We start from the raw sequence: 16,843 nt of genomic DNA on the forward strand, positions 1-16,843 counted from the left end.
GGGTAGGATTGCTAGGGTGTCTGAAGCAGGGCCAGAAGTTGGACTGGATGATCCTTGTGGGTCCCTCCCAACTCAAGATATTCCATGTTTCTACGGAAACACCTTGAAGCTTTGTAAAATCTCAGTTTGAACACGCTGCTGTTGAAATCCAAAGGTATTTTCAGTACTTAAAAGAACCGAACCGATCTGAAAACATGCAATCCATTGGCCAGCTAAGTGGGACTCCAGCCATGGAGTCCCTGCCAGTGCAGGTGACAAGCAGTGTGTGTGTGTCTCCAAGACAAAGCACTCGCCGCACAGTTGACTCACAGGTTTTATTTACACTTGTCTACAGCATCATTTTGCCTTACACATTCTCTAACCCAAGTGAACCCATTGTTCTCCTTTGCCTGTGGCCTATGAGTTGCTAACTTTAAAACCCCTCATCTGTTAAGTACAGCAACAATTGGAATACAAAGCACAAGAAAACCCCAATGCTAACAACAGAGCGTCTACTTGATCTGGGTTGTACACTTTAGTAGTTGGACGTTGAAGTCAGAGGCACAGTTACAGACTAATCTGCTCTTGTGCAACCTACGCACATTTAGCATCAAAATTAGAGAGAAAAGAAAGCATTAAAGAAACTGCATTTTTTTTCTGCAAAAAGATTATCAAAATACTTCTACACCAAAAACATTTTGCTTCTACACCAGTCCAAAAACATGTCTCCAAAAAAAAAAAGGAAAAAAAGGAGCAGAATGGAGTTTTTAAATGTTGCTCCGTTTGTTTCTGTGGAGTTTACTGAAAAAAGCAGTAAATCTGGGTTTGGAAGTTTTACTACTGAAATAAATGCAGATATATAGCTCTTTGTTTGCTTTATAAGAATTTTCCTCACCATACTTACCTTGTGATGGCACTGAAGACTTAAACCTTTCTTAACCAAACGGAGCCCAAGAGAGAGCAAGTTTTATACTAAAATGGATTCCACAAAGCATTTTAAGCCATAAATTATGTTGCAGGAAAAAAGAATGATTGATGAAGAACACATTTAAGATGCCAGAACTTTCTACACAGTTTATTCATTCTCATTTTTTGAAAGAAAAATAAAATTGAGATACCTTGAAAATTTTAGTCAGCCCCAAAGGGAATTTTACAGGCGGCCTGCGGAAGCTTCCCTTGATTCCAAGGAGCTAGTTCCAAACTCCTCCATGGCAGGAGCAGATCCTAAATGATCCGTTTGTAAAAGGATCATGGAGTCCAGGGTCAGGAAACCACCACAGCCAACAGGCCCTTTGCTGGCTGCAGCAAAAAAACATCTATCTCCAACATCCTCGCTTCCCAGGAATGAAGGCTAATTCCCTCTATGGAATCATGATGGACTGGGGGGGTCTAAGAGCTGCTTTGCACTGAGCATTGCTAGAGAGGGGTGTCCATCTACACTGGTACTTTAACATGGAACAAGAACAAATCTTAGCCCTAAGCCCTCATACTGACCCCAGGTGACTCCAGCCCTACCCTATGCTGTGGTCCCATGGGAGCTCCATCACACGCTCCGGAGGCGGCTGCACAAAGCTCAGGGTGTCCTCCTCACACGGCTTTAGTCCAGGAGCAGAGCGGGACCAGGACATTCCCAACCTGCTCCTACATCTGAGGGAGCCAGAAATGGAGGAACTGATCTTTAAAAATAATAACCTCCCCCCACTCACACCACAGAACCTCCCGCCTCCGCCGGGGAAGTTTATGGCTTAAAATGCTACCTCACATTTTGGGTCATGGATGAACAAAGCTGCAGTTTGCCAGAAAGCAAGGACAGACATGCACCTCTACTAGCAGATTTAGCACTTCTGACCAAGTAAGACACCAACTTCTTAAAAATGTCTCATGCACTGACTGGAATTTTGGTGGGTTTTTTTGTAAATGTGAGCTTTAATACATTATTTCTTTTTAGAACTTGTACGGGAACCAGAATGGGAGGATCCGGAGGATGATCTGCGGCGTCTGCAAGATACAAATGGAGAAAGCATGCAAAGAAATAAGTGGAAATGAATTTTGGCATCTACTCTGAGCAGTCTGTATCCTACAATAGCTGGAAGCCAAGTATATCTGATAGGGGCCTTATCAAGTAACTTTAAGCCACTAATTTAATACTAGAAGTCTAAGTTTAATACTGAGAGTAGAATACAATTTCTAAATGCAGTATTTACTTATGAAAATAATTCAATAATATACACAGTAACACTTTCACACACTGAAAGAAGGGTGAGCCAAGTCTTTCTATGGCACATGCTCCTACCAGGAGGAATTTCATTGGAGGAGGGGGAATAATAATAATAAAAAAACCAATTACAGAGGGTTTAACAGGAAGTAAGAGTAGGGGAAGTGAGAAAACTACTTTTACTATCAGAGTAACTGATCAGATTCAATTCCTTCCCAGTGAATCTCAGTCCTTCAGAATAAATAAAATAAAAAATCACACATTTCAATACACCCATTCTTATTCTACATAAACCCAAACCTTTCGGGTGACCGTGATCTCGATCGTCTTTTTTTGCGATCACCAGATGAAGAGGATCTAGAGCGGCTTCTCTTCTTGCCTCTCTCGGGGGAGGATGAGGAGCGAGAGCTTGAGTAAGATCTTTTCCTTGGGGTGGAAGACCCCCTGTAGGACCTGGAGCTGGATCTTTATTGATTAAGAAATAAATCAGATTTAATTCTGGTATCACAGAGAAAGCACAAAGAAAGAACAGACAGAGACAGTTTTCGTGAACATTCACTACTCTACATCAGTGCTCTGTAAAGCAAGTGGGTGGGGTTTCCATACTTACTCCTGAGTTCTGCCAATAAAACTTCTTCTGCCAGGTGGTTTTCTGAATAAATTTTGCTAAAGAGTGTTTCTTGATAAATGGGCCACCAATGATTTGGAAAGCTTTTCTCAGCATTCACCAAAATGACCCATTTTGACAAAAAAGCATTGGGAGGCTGGGCCAGGAAATTGCCTCTGTGAGGACCCTCCTCAGCAGTTAAATTCACAAAGCAAAAAGAAACCTCCAGAGATCTAAAGCTCATTTAATCCCATTTAATTTCATATCTTAATGGATATTTCACACTGGAGATTTGACTAAAGCAGTAAAAAAATCAGAAAGTATATTTACAAATCTCAGAATAAATCTGTGTAGAGATTCAAATCTTCCTCCACCAAAATAATGTAAAAAGCCTTTTAAAATATAGTCAAAATATTTAAAAAAATCTCTCAGAATACAGTAATTTTGACATAAAAAAAAATAAAATGAACCATCTTCACTTACTGCACTCAAAAATCACTTTGGTTTTCTAAAAAAAGAAAAAAACAAGAAAAAAACACTTGTGGAGAAAAGAAGAGCTAAAGAGTCCAGAACTGTCCTTTCAAAATGACATAAAATGCCTACAATGCCAAGCTAATGTGCTGGGGACACTCTATAAATGACCATGTGGCACCTCAAACAATCCAGCTCAGCTGGGGAGCCCCTTCAGCCTCTAGTCAGGGCACAAGGACCCTTTTCCTCTTCCCGTAAGAATGGATTCCATCCTGTGCTGGCCCTCATGTGACAATCCACAGCACGGTCCTGCCACCAAAGGGTGGAGGTACCATTTGTGATCCTTCTTCCCAACTCAAGCTTCCTTATTTATAGTGTTTTAGGATTCTCTGCATGCATGGAAAAGGGACAGCTCTTCATCCATCACACAGAGAACGTTCTGCCAATGTGCAAGGACACCTCCAGTGTGCTGTTGTTACTCTGCCCTGCACAGCTCAGTGACAGCTCTACAGAACTCAGCTCTAACTGCTCTCAGGTCTTCACAGCATTTGCCATCAACCCTTTTACACATCCCCCAAGTTTATAAGGATAACAGCTGCAGTGCCTTGTGGAAGGTATGGAATTAGAACTAAACAACACCACAAGTACAGTGCAATTTCTAACTGTCTTCCACACCAAGCAGCCAAAGTGGAAACAATAAAAGCACCCAAAATGCCTGGAGCAGGACCAGACACTCAAATCCTTCTTCCTCCACACTGCAGATCTGTGGCATCCGCTCGGCTGGCTTAGGCTAGACTTAAACTCTTCCACCAAAACCTCGCCTTCTCCACAAACACATCTGTGGTGGCAACAGCCTCGTGCAGAGACCCCAGGGATTCTGACTTCCAAGATAAAAACAAGTTAATGTTTCTCTGACCAGCACAACTTTACGATGAACTCAACAAGGTTGGTCCTTCTGCCCTTTTCTCTCTGCAAGGACAGAGTGGTACCTCATTCACCTGGATTTTGACCCACGAGATCTAGACTGTTCTCTGGAACTGGAACGAGATCTTGATCTGGAACTGGAAGAACTCCTTGAATGGGACCTGCAACAACATGGAAGATTTTTTTCCAGTGTCTGACTTGCATTTAGCAGAGTAACTGCTCTGTGAGCAGAGATATGATGCAGCAACACAGTTTGAGTCACTAAGGTGACAATTTCCTTCAGCCCCCCCATACCACCCACAGCACATTTTAAACCAGACACCTTAACATAGTAAGATGATGCATTAAATATTTATAAAGTCAGCTTTAGATTGTGTTTCCTAAAACAAAGCACAACAATTAGACAGGATCCCAGTTACTTGGAAAGAAGAAATAACTGCTTATCTATTCATTATTTCATTACGTCAATGCCTTAAATTGTGCTTTAACTGGAAAACCATCAGTTTCTTTGAAAAGCAGAGCAGATAAGAGCATTAGGAAAGGCCAGCTCAATTTTTCCCCCCCATCAGCTCTCACAAGCATTTTGTAATCAGCTTCTAATTTACATAAAGATTTTCCCCTGCATTAAAAACTAAGTAGTTAATTTGGGGTTAAAACACAGACAGATCTAACATGACTTGTAACTGACCAAAACTACGTTCCAATCTTTCACTGATGGATTTTTGTTAAAGCACAAACCACAAGAGATATGCAACAATGGCAGAGGACTCACAGCAATCATTGTAAAAGGAGGCTTTGCAATCAAATTCTAATAGCATTTGCAGCAAAAACATATTCTACTTGTTGTTAATCTCTCAGTTTATACTGTTACCATGACTTTCTCACTTTACTGGGCAGGACACCAGCAGTGTGAACACATGCTAACTAGAAAATACATTAAAACCCTTTTAAAATCACAGAGAAGTATCCACACATGGCCACTGATATTTCCATTATCTGCAGCCAAAAGCAGAATATTCAACAGGAAGTTGAAATCTTAGGACAAGCTACTTTTTACTTCACTTTTGCAGTGAGAGCAGAGAGGGGCAGTTAAAAAACTGGGAAGATTAGAAGAAACTTGAACTTTTATATATATATATATATGAATTTTATGTATAACCCTGTGAGCTAGTACATATTTTAGGCCTTAAACCTATCAATTTCTCCTTGTATTAGTTATAGGGCAGCTCAAAAGCTACACCATGATTTCCATCATAAGTTTACAGAGCACTGATCAAACTGTTCATTTATTACTGAATTGAAAGAGTAATGACAGAACTTAAGTCTGCCTGAAGCAGATCTTTGTGTGATTCCAATAAACCTTCAGTGTTATCAGAGAATCCTGGACTGGTTTGGGTTGGGAGGGAACTCAGAGCTCATCCCATCCCACTCCCTGCCATAGGCAAGGACACCTTCTATTGAACCAGGGTGCTCCACGCCCTGTCCAACCTGGCCTGGAACAATTCCAGGATGGGGAGGTTCTGACATTGCCACTGTACTTCAAGCTTTGTCACTTGCCATCAAACTAAGTTCAAGTTTCTTGTCTTTATTCCCAGGAATTCTGTCCTTTCACTGAATCTGCCTGGACTGCACCGTCACTGCCTCTTCTGCCACCTCCTCCCACTCCAGCAGTGCCACCCTCTGTTCAACAAATGAACCACACACGGCCAACAAGCCTGAAAAACTTGAAAATAAGTTCTATTTTTAAACTTATTTGGAGGATTTCATCAAACATCAACTTAAATTCACTAAAACAAGCACCAAGACCCACAAAGCCTCCCCACAGGACAGAGAGAGCATTTTCGCCCCTCTGTAAATCCCATACACAGAATCATTCACATCATTAACTACAACTGTAAGGCAATGAAGAAAAACAAGTAAAGAAGGAAGTTAGATACTGACATTTTGCCTGGCGTTACCCTGGACCTGTACCCGTTTACCTGGACCTGGACCTTGAGCTCGAGTGAGAGGATGAGCGCGAGGAGGAGCGGGAGTGGGACGAGCGGGACTTGGAGCGGCTGCGCCGGGCGGGCTTCTTCTTCTTGTTGTTGTCCTCCTCCTCACTGGCATCCAGGTTGTACTTGGACAGGTCAGCATCGTCCTCATCCTCATCCTGGGAAAGGTACAGACAAGAAACACCTCAGGAATGGCTTTATTTTTCCTTCACTTATTGGTTTGTACTTATTCTATGGTTTATTCGTGTTTTTTCCAACCTCTGAAAATCAAATTGAATTTAATAAGATCGCCAAATCATAAGGAGGGACTGAAAATTTGTGTTTCAAAGCAAAAAAACCCTGCAAAACCCTCACATGAAATCACGTTTTTTGTTATTTAATGAAGTTAATGAAAAAACCTTTTTACCACTTTAAGTGAGTGCCTGGAAGAGTTTTCAGACTCAAAATCCATAACCAAAGATTTATATATATACTTTTATTTCTGTATCTATATCTATGTGCATATTTTATATGTATATATTCCTATTTTATATTTATACATGCTCTAAAGGCAGCTAAAACTACAGACCAGACTTTCCCCACTATAATAATGATTAAAAAGTAATTAATTAAAAAACAACCATCCTACCTCATCCAATTTATATTTGGAGAGATCTTCATCCTCATCCTCCTCATCCTCCCCTTCAGATTCCTTATCTTCCACTTCCTTCAGGATGGACGCAGGACCCACTGGTTTCCCTCGGTACTTTTTCTTTTTGCGTCCAAACTATAACATTTTAATGCCATAAGAATATGATTTAGTAAAAAAATAATCACCAACTGCATTTTATGATAAAACTTTGATGAGAAAAAAAATGCATAAATTTAAAATAACATCTTGAACAAAGGGAAAGGGGAGGATCATGAAACATCAATTAGCAACAAGAAACTTTTTAGAAAGAGAGATGCTTGTCTTGGGGACAATTAGAATCCACAGAGAAGATGAATGGAAATCTGAACATTTTATATATTAATTTTATGGAATATCCTTAGAAAACAATGCTGAACATCTGGCACAACACATGTCTCTCCAGAGTAATCCCTGCACCTTCTCTTACCTCATCATACTCCCCATCGGATTCTTCCCGTTCTATATATTCCACATTCTCCCGTTCATTAAATCCTCCTCCGTAGCCTTTAAAAAGGTATAAAACAGGACAATCTCTTGAGCTGCACCAAATTCAGCTGCATCAAATCCATAAACTTCCACAGAGGCCCTTGAAGCCTTCATGGAATTATAAATATGCCACAAGGACGTAATAGGATCTCAGGAGGAACATGAATTGTTCCCACACACATTTATTAAATACAGTTCCTCGGAAACCTAATTGACAAAATGGGTTAAGACACACAACCAGCACAGCAGTAACAACGTTTAAAGGAATGGAAAAAGAATAAAAACTATTTCAGGATAACAACTGTGATGAGCAACCAGCTTCCCAAAGGGCTCTGCAGTGTCTCCAAGGGCTGGGAATAAAGGGCACCATCCTCAAAAACCAAAATCCCACCTCAAAGCAGCCAACTTGGGAAAGCAGTGAGGGGAACACAAGGGGTGTGTGTGTACATATATATATATGTATATATATGTATATGTAGCTGCTCAGAGTTGTACAGCTGCCAAAATTTGCCTTAAGAATATTTCTATTCCTTTCCTGTTCCTTTTCACAATGGAATGGAAAATTCCAAGGGCTCATTGTCATTTCAGCTGACTTTGTAATTTACTGCTAGAGTGTGTAACGTGCTGGATGTCCTGCATGTGTCTGCAAATGTCCTCTGCAGGACAGCAGAACTCCAATAATTCATTAAATACTAAGTATCAGGGAATCCCAGACTAGTTTGGGCTGGGAGGGACCAAAGCCCTTCTCATTCCTTCCCCCTGCCCTGGGCAGGGACAACTTCCACTGGAAATATTTTATTAACTTAATTAAGTATTAAACACTTCAATAAATTATTTAATAAATACTTTAATAAATTGCACATCACAATAATTATATGAAATACGATTAAATTATATTTTTTAATATTTACCCTTTTAACAAAAATAAATAAGAATATTCAAACATTGTTTTTCCTTTTGAATAATATGCTTTGTGCTCTTCTCCAGGCTTCTATTTTTTTCTATGCATTTGTGTTCCACTCTGTGCATTGAATCCCCTGCCTGATTCCACATACAGAAGGAACAGCATCAGAGAGCTGTAAGGAGATCCTGTTCGTTACCTCTGGGCTCATGTTCGTGCAGAAGGAGCTGTAACTGAGTCCTGGTGTGACCAGCCCTCCTGGGGAGATAACAGCCTTATCTGCAGAGCCTCAAACCTGCCCTGGGACAGCCCAGCCCTCTGCACGTGGACACCATACACACCCCAGGCCTTTGGGACTGGAATAAAACTTACCATGGCAAAGAACCTAGCTGTGGAATTACTTAATTTCTGTTCTGATTTACAAAGCTATTTTCTGACAGTAATTTCAGGATTTAAGCCACACAGATCTCACCTGTCCTCTCCTCTAGCTTGGCGTACTTTGGGGTGTTGCACATGTTACACTCTGATCTCCTGGCCCAGTTCACATTGCCACACCTTCAGGGGAAAAAGCACAAAAACAGGAGTAAGAAACATTTTGTTTCAGATTGGAAATAAAAAGGTGAAGTGATGAGACACTTTGGAAGGTGACTGTACTGGACAAACCAGGGGAAAGATGTGCAATCACCAGGCAGGAGGGCAGCCACATGAACAGAGGCAAGACTACACAAAAAGCATTAATATTCCTCATTATTTCTTAACTAATGCATCCACACTTCAGGTGAGTTAACAAAAATGCTACCATAGGAATAACAGTCATAGAATGACAGAACAGTTCGGGTTAGAAAATCCCTCCAAGCCCATTGTGTCCAACCATTCCCCAGCACTGCCAAGGCCACCACTGACCCATGTCCCCAAGTGCCACATCCACATGGCTTTTAAATCCCTCCAGAGATGGGGACTCCACTGCCCTGGGTAGCTGTGCCAGGGCTGGAGAGCCCTTTCCAGGAAGAAAGTTTCCCAATATCCAACCTGAACCTCCCCTGGCACAGCTTGAAGCCATTTCCTCTCATCCTGTCCCTTGTTCTCTGGGAGCAGAGCCTGACCCCCACCTGGCTCCACCCTCCTGTCAGGGAGTTGCAGAGAGCGAGAAGGTCCCCCTGAGCCTCCTTTTCTCTGAATGCCCCCCAGCTCCCTCAGCTGCTCCTGGTGCTCCAGACCCTTCCCTAGCTCTGTTCCCTTCTCTGGACACACTCCATGGTCATGGCCCAGTGCATAGCTGCAGTTCTCTGCTTCCACCTCTGCATTTCCATCTTGTAGCACCCAGAAAGCACCTTTCAAATAACCACAATGTTTGACTGTCATTCTCTAACACAGACCTTAATTTTTTTTTATTGATGACTTAGAGAAACACCCAGGCCTTTACCTGTGTGATAAACTCTGCTCATCAGATATTTAGGGAACTTCAGGGAATCGCAGACTGGGTTGGGTTGGAGGGGACATTAAAGCTCATCCAGACCCAACCCCTGCCATGGGCAGTGACACCTTCCACTACCTCAGTTTGCTCCAAGCCCTGTCCAACCCAGCCTTGGACACTTCCAGGGACAGGGCAGCCACAGCTTCTCTGGTGTACCAGGGCCTCCCCACTCTCATGGGGAAGGCAGCTCCTTGCCCTGCAATGGGGGTGTTACTCCGATCTCCACGTTCCCTCCAAACCTGGGAAGTGCCTCAGCTTATCAAGGTCAAACTTGCCGTGTTACCTGTGCAGTCCCGACATTTACACCCTTTTGCTCCCACGTTACTGCAGTGCTGGGCAGCCAGCGAGAGGCACCCCCACAGCTCCCCCCGCCGTGGGTCTGCTCTCTGCTGTCAGCAGCACCAGGACTCGCAGCCCCCCGGGGGTATTTGGTGCCTGGCTCTGGGCCGTACGTTTTGCACTGCCAGTCGTTGGCACTGAACAGCCCCCGGCTCTTCTCCGCCAGCGTCTTCCCGATCTCCGTCCCCCCCGCCTTCATCATCTTTGCCTCTGTCGTCTTCTCTGGGGAGGGAAGGGAACAAAGGGTTAAAGGGGCAGGTGTAGCGCTGTTCTGGGGGGCAGCAGTGCAGGGGGAGAAGGGCTCTGTCCCGGCACTCACCCCTCCCGCATCTGTTACAGCTGGTCCTCCTGGCGAAGTTCACGTTCCCGCACCTGGGACGGGACAGACCACGAGGGAGAGGATTAGTAACGCTGGGAACGGCTCACGGGGAGCTCGGACCCCTGGGACCGAACCCGAATGGGGTCCAACTTAACCCACTTTGTCCCGAGCCCAACGCGACACTGCTCAGTCCGTACTGGGCCGGGGCTGGGACACCCCCGAGCCGACGGCTCCCCCTGCCCCGATCCCGTCCTCTGCCCCATTCCCGGTGGGTCGGTCGGTCCCGTTTCCGTCCCGGTTGCCGGTCCTGTTTCCGTTCCCCGTCCCCCTCACTTCTTGTCGGTACAGAGCCAGTCCCCATTACCCTCTCCCATCCCCGTTCCCGTTCCCATTCTCATTCACATTCCCGTTCCCTCACTTTTTGTCGGGACAGATCCGGTCCCCGTTCCCATTCTCCATTCCCCGTTCCCTCACTTCTTGTCGGGACAGGTCCAGTCCCCGTTCCCATTCCCATTCCCCGTTCCCATTCCCCATTCCCCGTTCCCATTCCCCATTCCCCGTTCCCATTCCCCATTCTCCGTTCCCTCACTTCTTGTCGGGACAGATCCAGTCCCCGCTCCCATTCCCCGTTCCTCGTTCCCGTTCCCCGTTCCCGCTCCCCGTTCCCGCTCCCCGCTCCCGTTCCCGTTCCCCGCTTCCCGCTCCCCGTTCCCGTTCCCCGCTCCCTCACTTCTTGTCGGGACAGATCCAGTCCCCGTCGCTCACGCGGAAGTTTTTCGCCGCCATCTCGGGCCGAGCGGGGCCGGGCCGAGCGAAGGACCCGGGCCCTGCACCGCCGGGCTGCCCTCGGCGCGCCTGCACCCGCGCCGCGCCCACACCGCGCGCGTTTTCGTCAGGCAGCGCGGAGGACGCCTCGGCCCCGGGAGGAGGGAGGTGGGAGCGCGAGCGCCCCCTGGCGGAGGGAGAAAGGGGGGAAGCAAAGGGACTCCAAGGGAGAGTTGGGAACAGGGATCGGGAACACCGGGAAGGGCTCCCACTGCCCGGGGATTAGATGGGATACCGGCGAGAAGAGGGTGGCGAGGCCCTGGCACAGGTTACCCAGAGAAGCTGTGGCTGCCCCATCCCTGGAAGTGTCCAAGGGCAGGTTGGACGGGGCTTGGAGGGGAGACCTCACTGCAGTTACAGCTTCCTGGGGGGGGGAGAGGAGGGGCAGGCACTGATCTCTGCTCTGTGGGGACCAGGGACAGGACCCCAGGGAATGGCCTGATGTTGTGTCAGGGCAGGGTTAGGCTGGATTTTAGAAAAAAGTTCTTCCCCCAGAGAACACATGAGGTTGGGGCTGATTTCCCTCTGTGGTGGCCCCAGTGAAATCCCCATGGGAACAGACAGAGCATTCCAAATATCACAGAATCATGGAACATCCTGAGGTGAAAGGGACCCACAAGGATCAATGACTCCCACCCTCAGCCCTGCACAGGCCCATCCCCAAGAGTCACACCAGGTGCCCCAGAGGATCATCCAAACACTCCCTGAGCTCTGGCAGCCTTGGTGCTGTGACCACTGCCCTGGGGAGCCTGTTCAGTGCCCAACCACCCTCTGGGGAAGAAGCTTTCCCAATATTTGTATGACACACTGGGATGACTATTGATGATAGAGTGTCCAAGGAAATTCATTATTTAAATAAATATTATTTTATTTTGACCCATCCCATGGTTTGGTGGTGGGTTTGTGTCAGTGGTGGGACACCATTCCTTGTTCCCTGTGTGTGCCTGGAGTGGGCACTGTGCTCTCTTGGCAGCTCCTTCCAAATCACCTCTGATCCCTCTTCCCTGCTTTTTTTTGGACTGGGAATGACCTGCTAAAATCTGCTGTGTTCCGGTGGACCAACATTACCTAATTACATCCATGCAAAATGTTCATTTATAGCAAATGCTACTTTCCTGGCAGTTTTTATTCTCTCTCCTTCTTGTAGCCACATCCTATGGAAAAATTACCTGGATTCTGGGTATGGAGCTGGTTTTTATCACATCATGAGGCAAGGTGACAGTGTTATTGCTGGTTATTTATAGAAGTATAAACCAGTGTGGAAAAATGTGCTGGGGCATCTGCTGTGCCACAGGGGCTGTGAACAAATTCCCACTTAGGGAATGTCCATAATAGTCAGGAAGGACAGAACCTGTGCTTCCCTGCTGCCGGAGAAGTGCTGGAGTTTGGAACAAGGCTATGAAATCCTGGAAGAGTTCACTGCTGCCATGTCCTGCTTCAGTCAGTACAGCAGGTGGCACTTGAGGAATGTGCATTTTCCATGCTTTTCCATGGAATTCAGGGGAGATGTTTTAAATCCATGTATTGGTAAGTCTAATAAAAAATATCCTCAGTGTGCCCATGTGTGGCTGGCACTGGGAACTGAGCACAAGATTGTTTTGGGCTGTAGATGGCACAGGACATGGAGCTGTTGGGATGCACCAGGACCATGCAGGACGTGTCTCTGATCAGGATTTTCCCAGTATTCCCAGCCCGTTCCTGACAAACAGGCACCACCCAGCTGCTCCTGTGGTTTCCTGGGGGAGGCTCTGCTGATGTCAGGAGGACTGGAGGGAGGGAACAGTTCTGACATTGGCCCTGAGAGTTAATTCATTCTTTTGTGCCTTCAGGGAAGAGCCTGTCACAAAAACGGGAATATCTGTCATAAAGTGTAATATCAGGGACACATAACTGTCTGGTCTTAGAGAGTCAATTAATGAGTGATGGAAGGGCTGCTTCTGTGATGTTCTTCTGTATAGCAAAAAAGCTGAAATGTTGGAGGAAAAACTGGGACCTGCTGACTTTTACTGAGAGTTGAATTGAACTTTGGTGTGCTTGAAATCATGGAATCATAGAATCATAGACTTGTGGAATGACAGAATCCTGGAATTATAGAATTGTGGAATCATAGAATCAAGGAATCATAGAATCATGGAGTCATAGAATTTTTAAGGTTGGAAAAGACCTTGAAGACCATCAAGTCTGAGAAATGAACCAGAACAGACCTTGTTTAAAACCAAGCACAGCCAAAGCTGCCTTTCACCCAGCAATAATTTCAGGTTTAAATATTATAAAAGTTACCACAATATAATAAGAAGAATATTTAGTGGTGTTTGTTTTCTGCTGGGGGAGTTGCCCAGGAGGGCTCTGGCCGGGCATACTTGGTGATTTTGATGTGTTTCCCCATGTGTGCCGAGAGAGTGGTTCTGTAATCTCTATTTGTTCAATTTATTTCCAAACCAGAAATATTCATAGAATCTTGGAATAGTTTGGGTTGAGAGGGACCTTAATCTTGCCCCACCCCTTGCCTTGGGCAGGGACACCTTCTACTAGACCAGGTTGCTCCAAGCCCTGTCCAACCTGGCCTTGGACACTTCCAGAGATGAGGCAGCCACAGCTTCTATTGAAAGCTGAAAAGCCAACAAGGAACTGAAAAAATAACCAAAACCTTGTAATTTATGACTAAAGCAAGGCCTAAGTGGACAAGGTGGGGACCTGGAGTCCCTCAGTGTGGAGGGACACTGTGGCCAGACACAGTCTGCTGTTCAAGCTTTACCCTAGATTTTTGTTGTGCTGCTCTTCTTTTTCCACATTTCTTATCCAAAGCTCTGTTTCAGTGTCTGCTCCCCTGTTTCCCAATAGCTTGTGAACACTTTTATTGGATTCCTGTTTCTATCACAGTACATTTGGCCTTCAAACGAGGGTAAGGAATTGATAATAACCCAGTAAATGAGAAATACATCAGCCATCATTTTAACGTAATGAAACTGAGCAGCTGAGAATGAATCAATGTGCAGAAAACTGGTTAATTGGCCCAGCTCTAGACAGCCAATTCCTCCCAACAAGCCCTGAAAATCAGTTTCCTGAAGAAAAACTAAACGGTACAAAGGGCAGGAAGATCAAAGCCAGGTAATTAAACAGAGTTTCTGCTCCTCCATCCCTTCCCATCCCTTCCTGTGTGCTGTGTTCATACCACGCTCTTTACTCGGCAGCTCGGGGCTCCCAGGTTTTTAAGCATCACTTTAAAGCACTTAATACATTGTTGATGCTTTCCAAGACACACTAATAATAATAATTCGAGCTCTCGGAGCTAAAGGAGTGCATTGTGTTTCCATCAGGTGCAGTGTGACTATTGTGAGACCCCGTTTGTGTTGCTGTAATTTCACAGGCACTGAACAACATGGAACAGGTGGGGCTCGCCTGGATTTCAACATCACAACATGACAGGTCCTTGGTTAAATAAGGAATGTGGAAGATGTGGTGCCAGTGTTGGGAAGTGCAGGTGTATAAATCACCCAGGACACTCCTGGCCTTGGGGTTTTCCATGAAATCCAAGGAATGCTGTGCTGGAAAGTTTTAGGATGCACCAGGGCAGCTGGAGAGTTGGTCTTCCACGGTTTGTTTCACTTTTCAGGTGTGACAGATGTTTGATCATCGAGTTTTTGAAGCAAGTGATGAGGTTTAGAGTTAGATCAGATATTGGGAAGAAATTCTTGGCTGTGAGGGTGGTGAGGCCCTGGCACAGGTTGTCCAGAGAAGCTGTGGCTGCCCCATCCCTGGAAGTGTCCAAGGGCAGGTTGGACTGGGCTTGGAGCATCCTGGGATAGTGGAAGGTGCCCCTGCCCATGGCAGGGTATGGAACTAGATGGGCTTTTAGGCCTTTCCCAACCCCAACCAGCCTGGGATTCTGTGATGTTTCCATGTCACTCAAGCTGATTGTGGTTTTGGAGGAAAGATTTCCTTCAACATGTGACCTTTCCAAAAGTTAGACACTACATGTCATTTGGTGATTTAATAATTAAAGGATGATTCAAGCTTGCTGAGAGGACATAATGTCACAAAATAAATGTTAAAAATAATCACTGAAATATTTATTTAGAGTAGAGTTGGCAAATAGCCACTAAATCCCTTAAGCCTGGGGCTAGAAGGGCCTTGTGGAGGTGTTTAAATCTCTGCTTGTGTTCGGGGTAGGCTCAGGTGAAGGAACCAGCCACAACAACCACTGGTTTAACCCCCACCAGGCCCTCCCTGTGAGCCCTGACTCAGCCTGGGTTGAATTCCCTCTAACTCCTGTCACATATGTGTCACACAGCCCAGGCCACAGGCATTTCCAAAGTGGAGGTGGATCATTCCTGGCTGTTTCCCTCCTCCTGCTGAAGATGCTGAAAGGAGTGAAAGGAGGTTGAACAGAATCATAGAACCCGTTACCTTGGATCTGCAAGTCTTGATTTTACATAAACCTTCTATTTTTGGCTACTAACTATGTTATTTTCTGTTCTGCCAGATATTCAATATTTTGCATGTCATTGGTAAGGCAGTAACAGGAAATACTTTGCCTGAGCAGTGTGTGAAACCACCTCAGCTTTGAGAAGGAGAAGCCTTGACACCTTGCCCACGTGCTCTGCTCTGAGCCTTCACATCCACCAGCAGCCTGTGATAGAGGGATAACAGGAAATTTCAGTAGTCAAATGTGCAGGGATGATGGGAATGGATCAAATTTCATCATTAAATGTTTACTCCCAAACAATACAACACGTTCTCCAACGATTGTTGACAACAGCCTTTCCTGCAATCACAATTTGATACAGATGTGTTATTGTCTCCAGCAAATTTTACCTGTCAGGCAGTTTTTTAGTACTCCTCCTCAGGAATAAATCAGGCCTCATGATACACTTCACTCCTCTGACAGGAAGATCCAAACACATATTTGCCCATGATTTACTTGACATTGGCAGCTCAGGGGAGGAATTTCTTTTAGAGCCACAGGAGGTCTGGTTTCTATTTTAAAACTTAGTCTTCGGAGCAGATGTGGAATAAAGTCTTGTTTTCTTCATTGTTCAGGAGAAGTAACCAAGCTTTGAGGGCCCTCCCAACCCAACCCAGTCTGATCCCATGGTTATCTGAGGAACTGCTCTGTGGTTGCTCGTTGCTGTTTTTCTTTCAGTTTTTCCTCCGTTACCTCCTCTTTTTTCTGACCCACCGGGACGTCTTTCAGGAAAGGACTGCAGGGTTCCTCTCTGGAATCACAGTAGTCTGTCAGACAAATAAAAAGCCCCTAAGACTTGTTATTTGTTCTTTTTCCAGCAAGTTTCTGGTGCACCATGATCTCTGCAGGTCATTGTGTGAGCACACGGAACCTCCTTCCTCTGGTACCTTTGGAAAACACAAAAGGCATTTGCAGTGTTCCCACCTGACAGCGCAGGGGAGCAGGGACTGCTTCAAAAGATGACACGTGTGTGATGTTGGAGAGGGAGGAGCATCATCCCTTTCCCTGTGCTCTCCTGGCACTGAAGGAATGAGACTCTCATCAGGAAAAGTAGGAAATGCTCTCCAAACCTGCTGCCCAAAGGATGGTGATGTGTTTGAGAAAAACATACATAAATAAGCCAATATTTATCATTTTCAAAGCTGTATTTGGACACTGTGTAGGTGAGATGCAG

At 45.3% G+C, this 16,843-nt stretch overlaps 1 protein-coding gene across 1 annotated transcript; it reads right to left on the reverse strand.

Moving 5' to 3' along the window:
• Positions 1-300: 300 nt before the first annotated feature.
• On the reverse strand, positions 301-11,223 carry ZRANB2 (zinc finger RANBP2-type containing 2). The gene is made up of 10 exons (XM_050306398.1): positions 11,110-11,223; positions 10,380-10,432; positions 10,174-10,282; positions 8,720-8,802; positions 7,288-7,364; positions 6,819-6,956; positions 6,176-6,348; positions 4,271-4,357; positions 2,495-2,659; positions 301-1,977 (listed from the first exon to the last, which is right to left on the reverse strand). Exons 1-10 carry the CDS (start codon positions 11,163-11,165, stop codon positions 1,914-1,916), a joined length of 1,005 nt encoding a protein of 334 aa, XP_050162355.1. The 5' UTR covers positions 11,166-11,223; the 3' UTR covers positions 301-1,913.
• Positions 11,224-16,843: the final 5,620 nt, after the last annotated feature.

The sequence above is a fragment of the Myiozetetes cayanensis genome, unplaced genomic scaffold (genome assembly GCF_022539395.1).
Source record: "Myiozetetes cayanensis isolate MyiCay16 unplaced genomic scaffold, myiCay2020 scf12, whole genome shotgun sequence".
In the NCBI taxonomy this organism is placed as follows: domain Eukaryota; kingdom Metazoa; phylum Chordata; class Aves; order Passeriformes; family Tyrannidae; genus Myiozetetes; species Myiozetetes cayanensis.

Bases quoted from the DNA above. Each gene is read 5' to 3' on its own strand.
- ZRANB2 (XM_050306398.1), bottom strand. From the start codon at position 11,165: ATGGCGGCGAAAAACTTCCGCGTGAGCGACGGGGACTGGATCTGTCCC. The intron at 8,803-10,173 runs GTACGGCCCAGA...TTTCCCCTGAAG, and splicing joins AACGACTGGCAGTGCAAAAC to GTGTGGCAATGTGAACTGGG. The intron at 2,660-4,270 runs GTGAATGAGGTA...TAATCAATAAAG, and splicing joins TCTCGTGGGTCAAAATCCAG to ATCCAGCTCCAGGTCCTACA.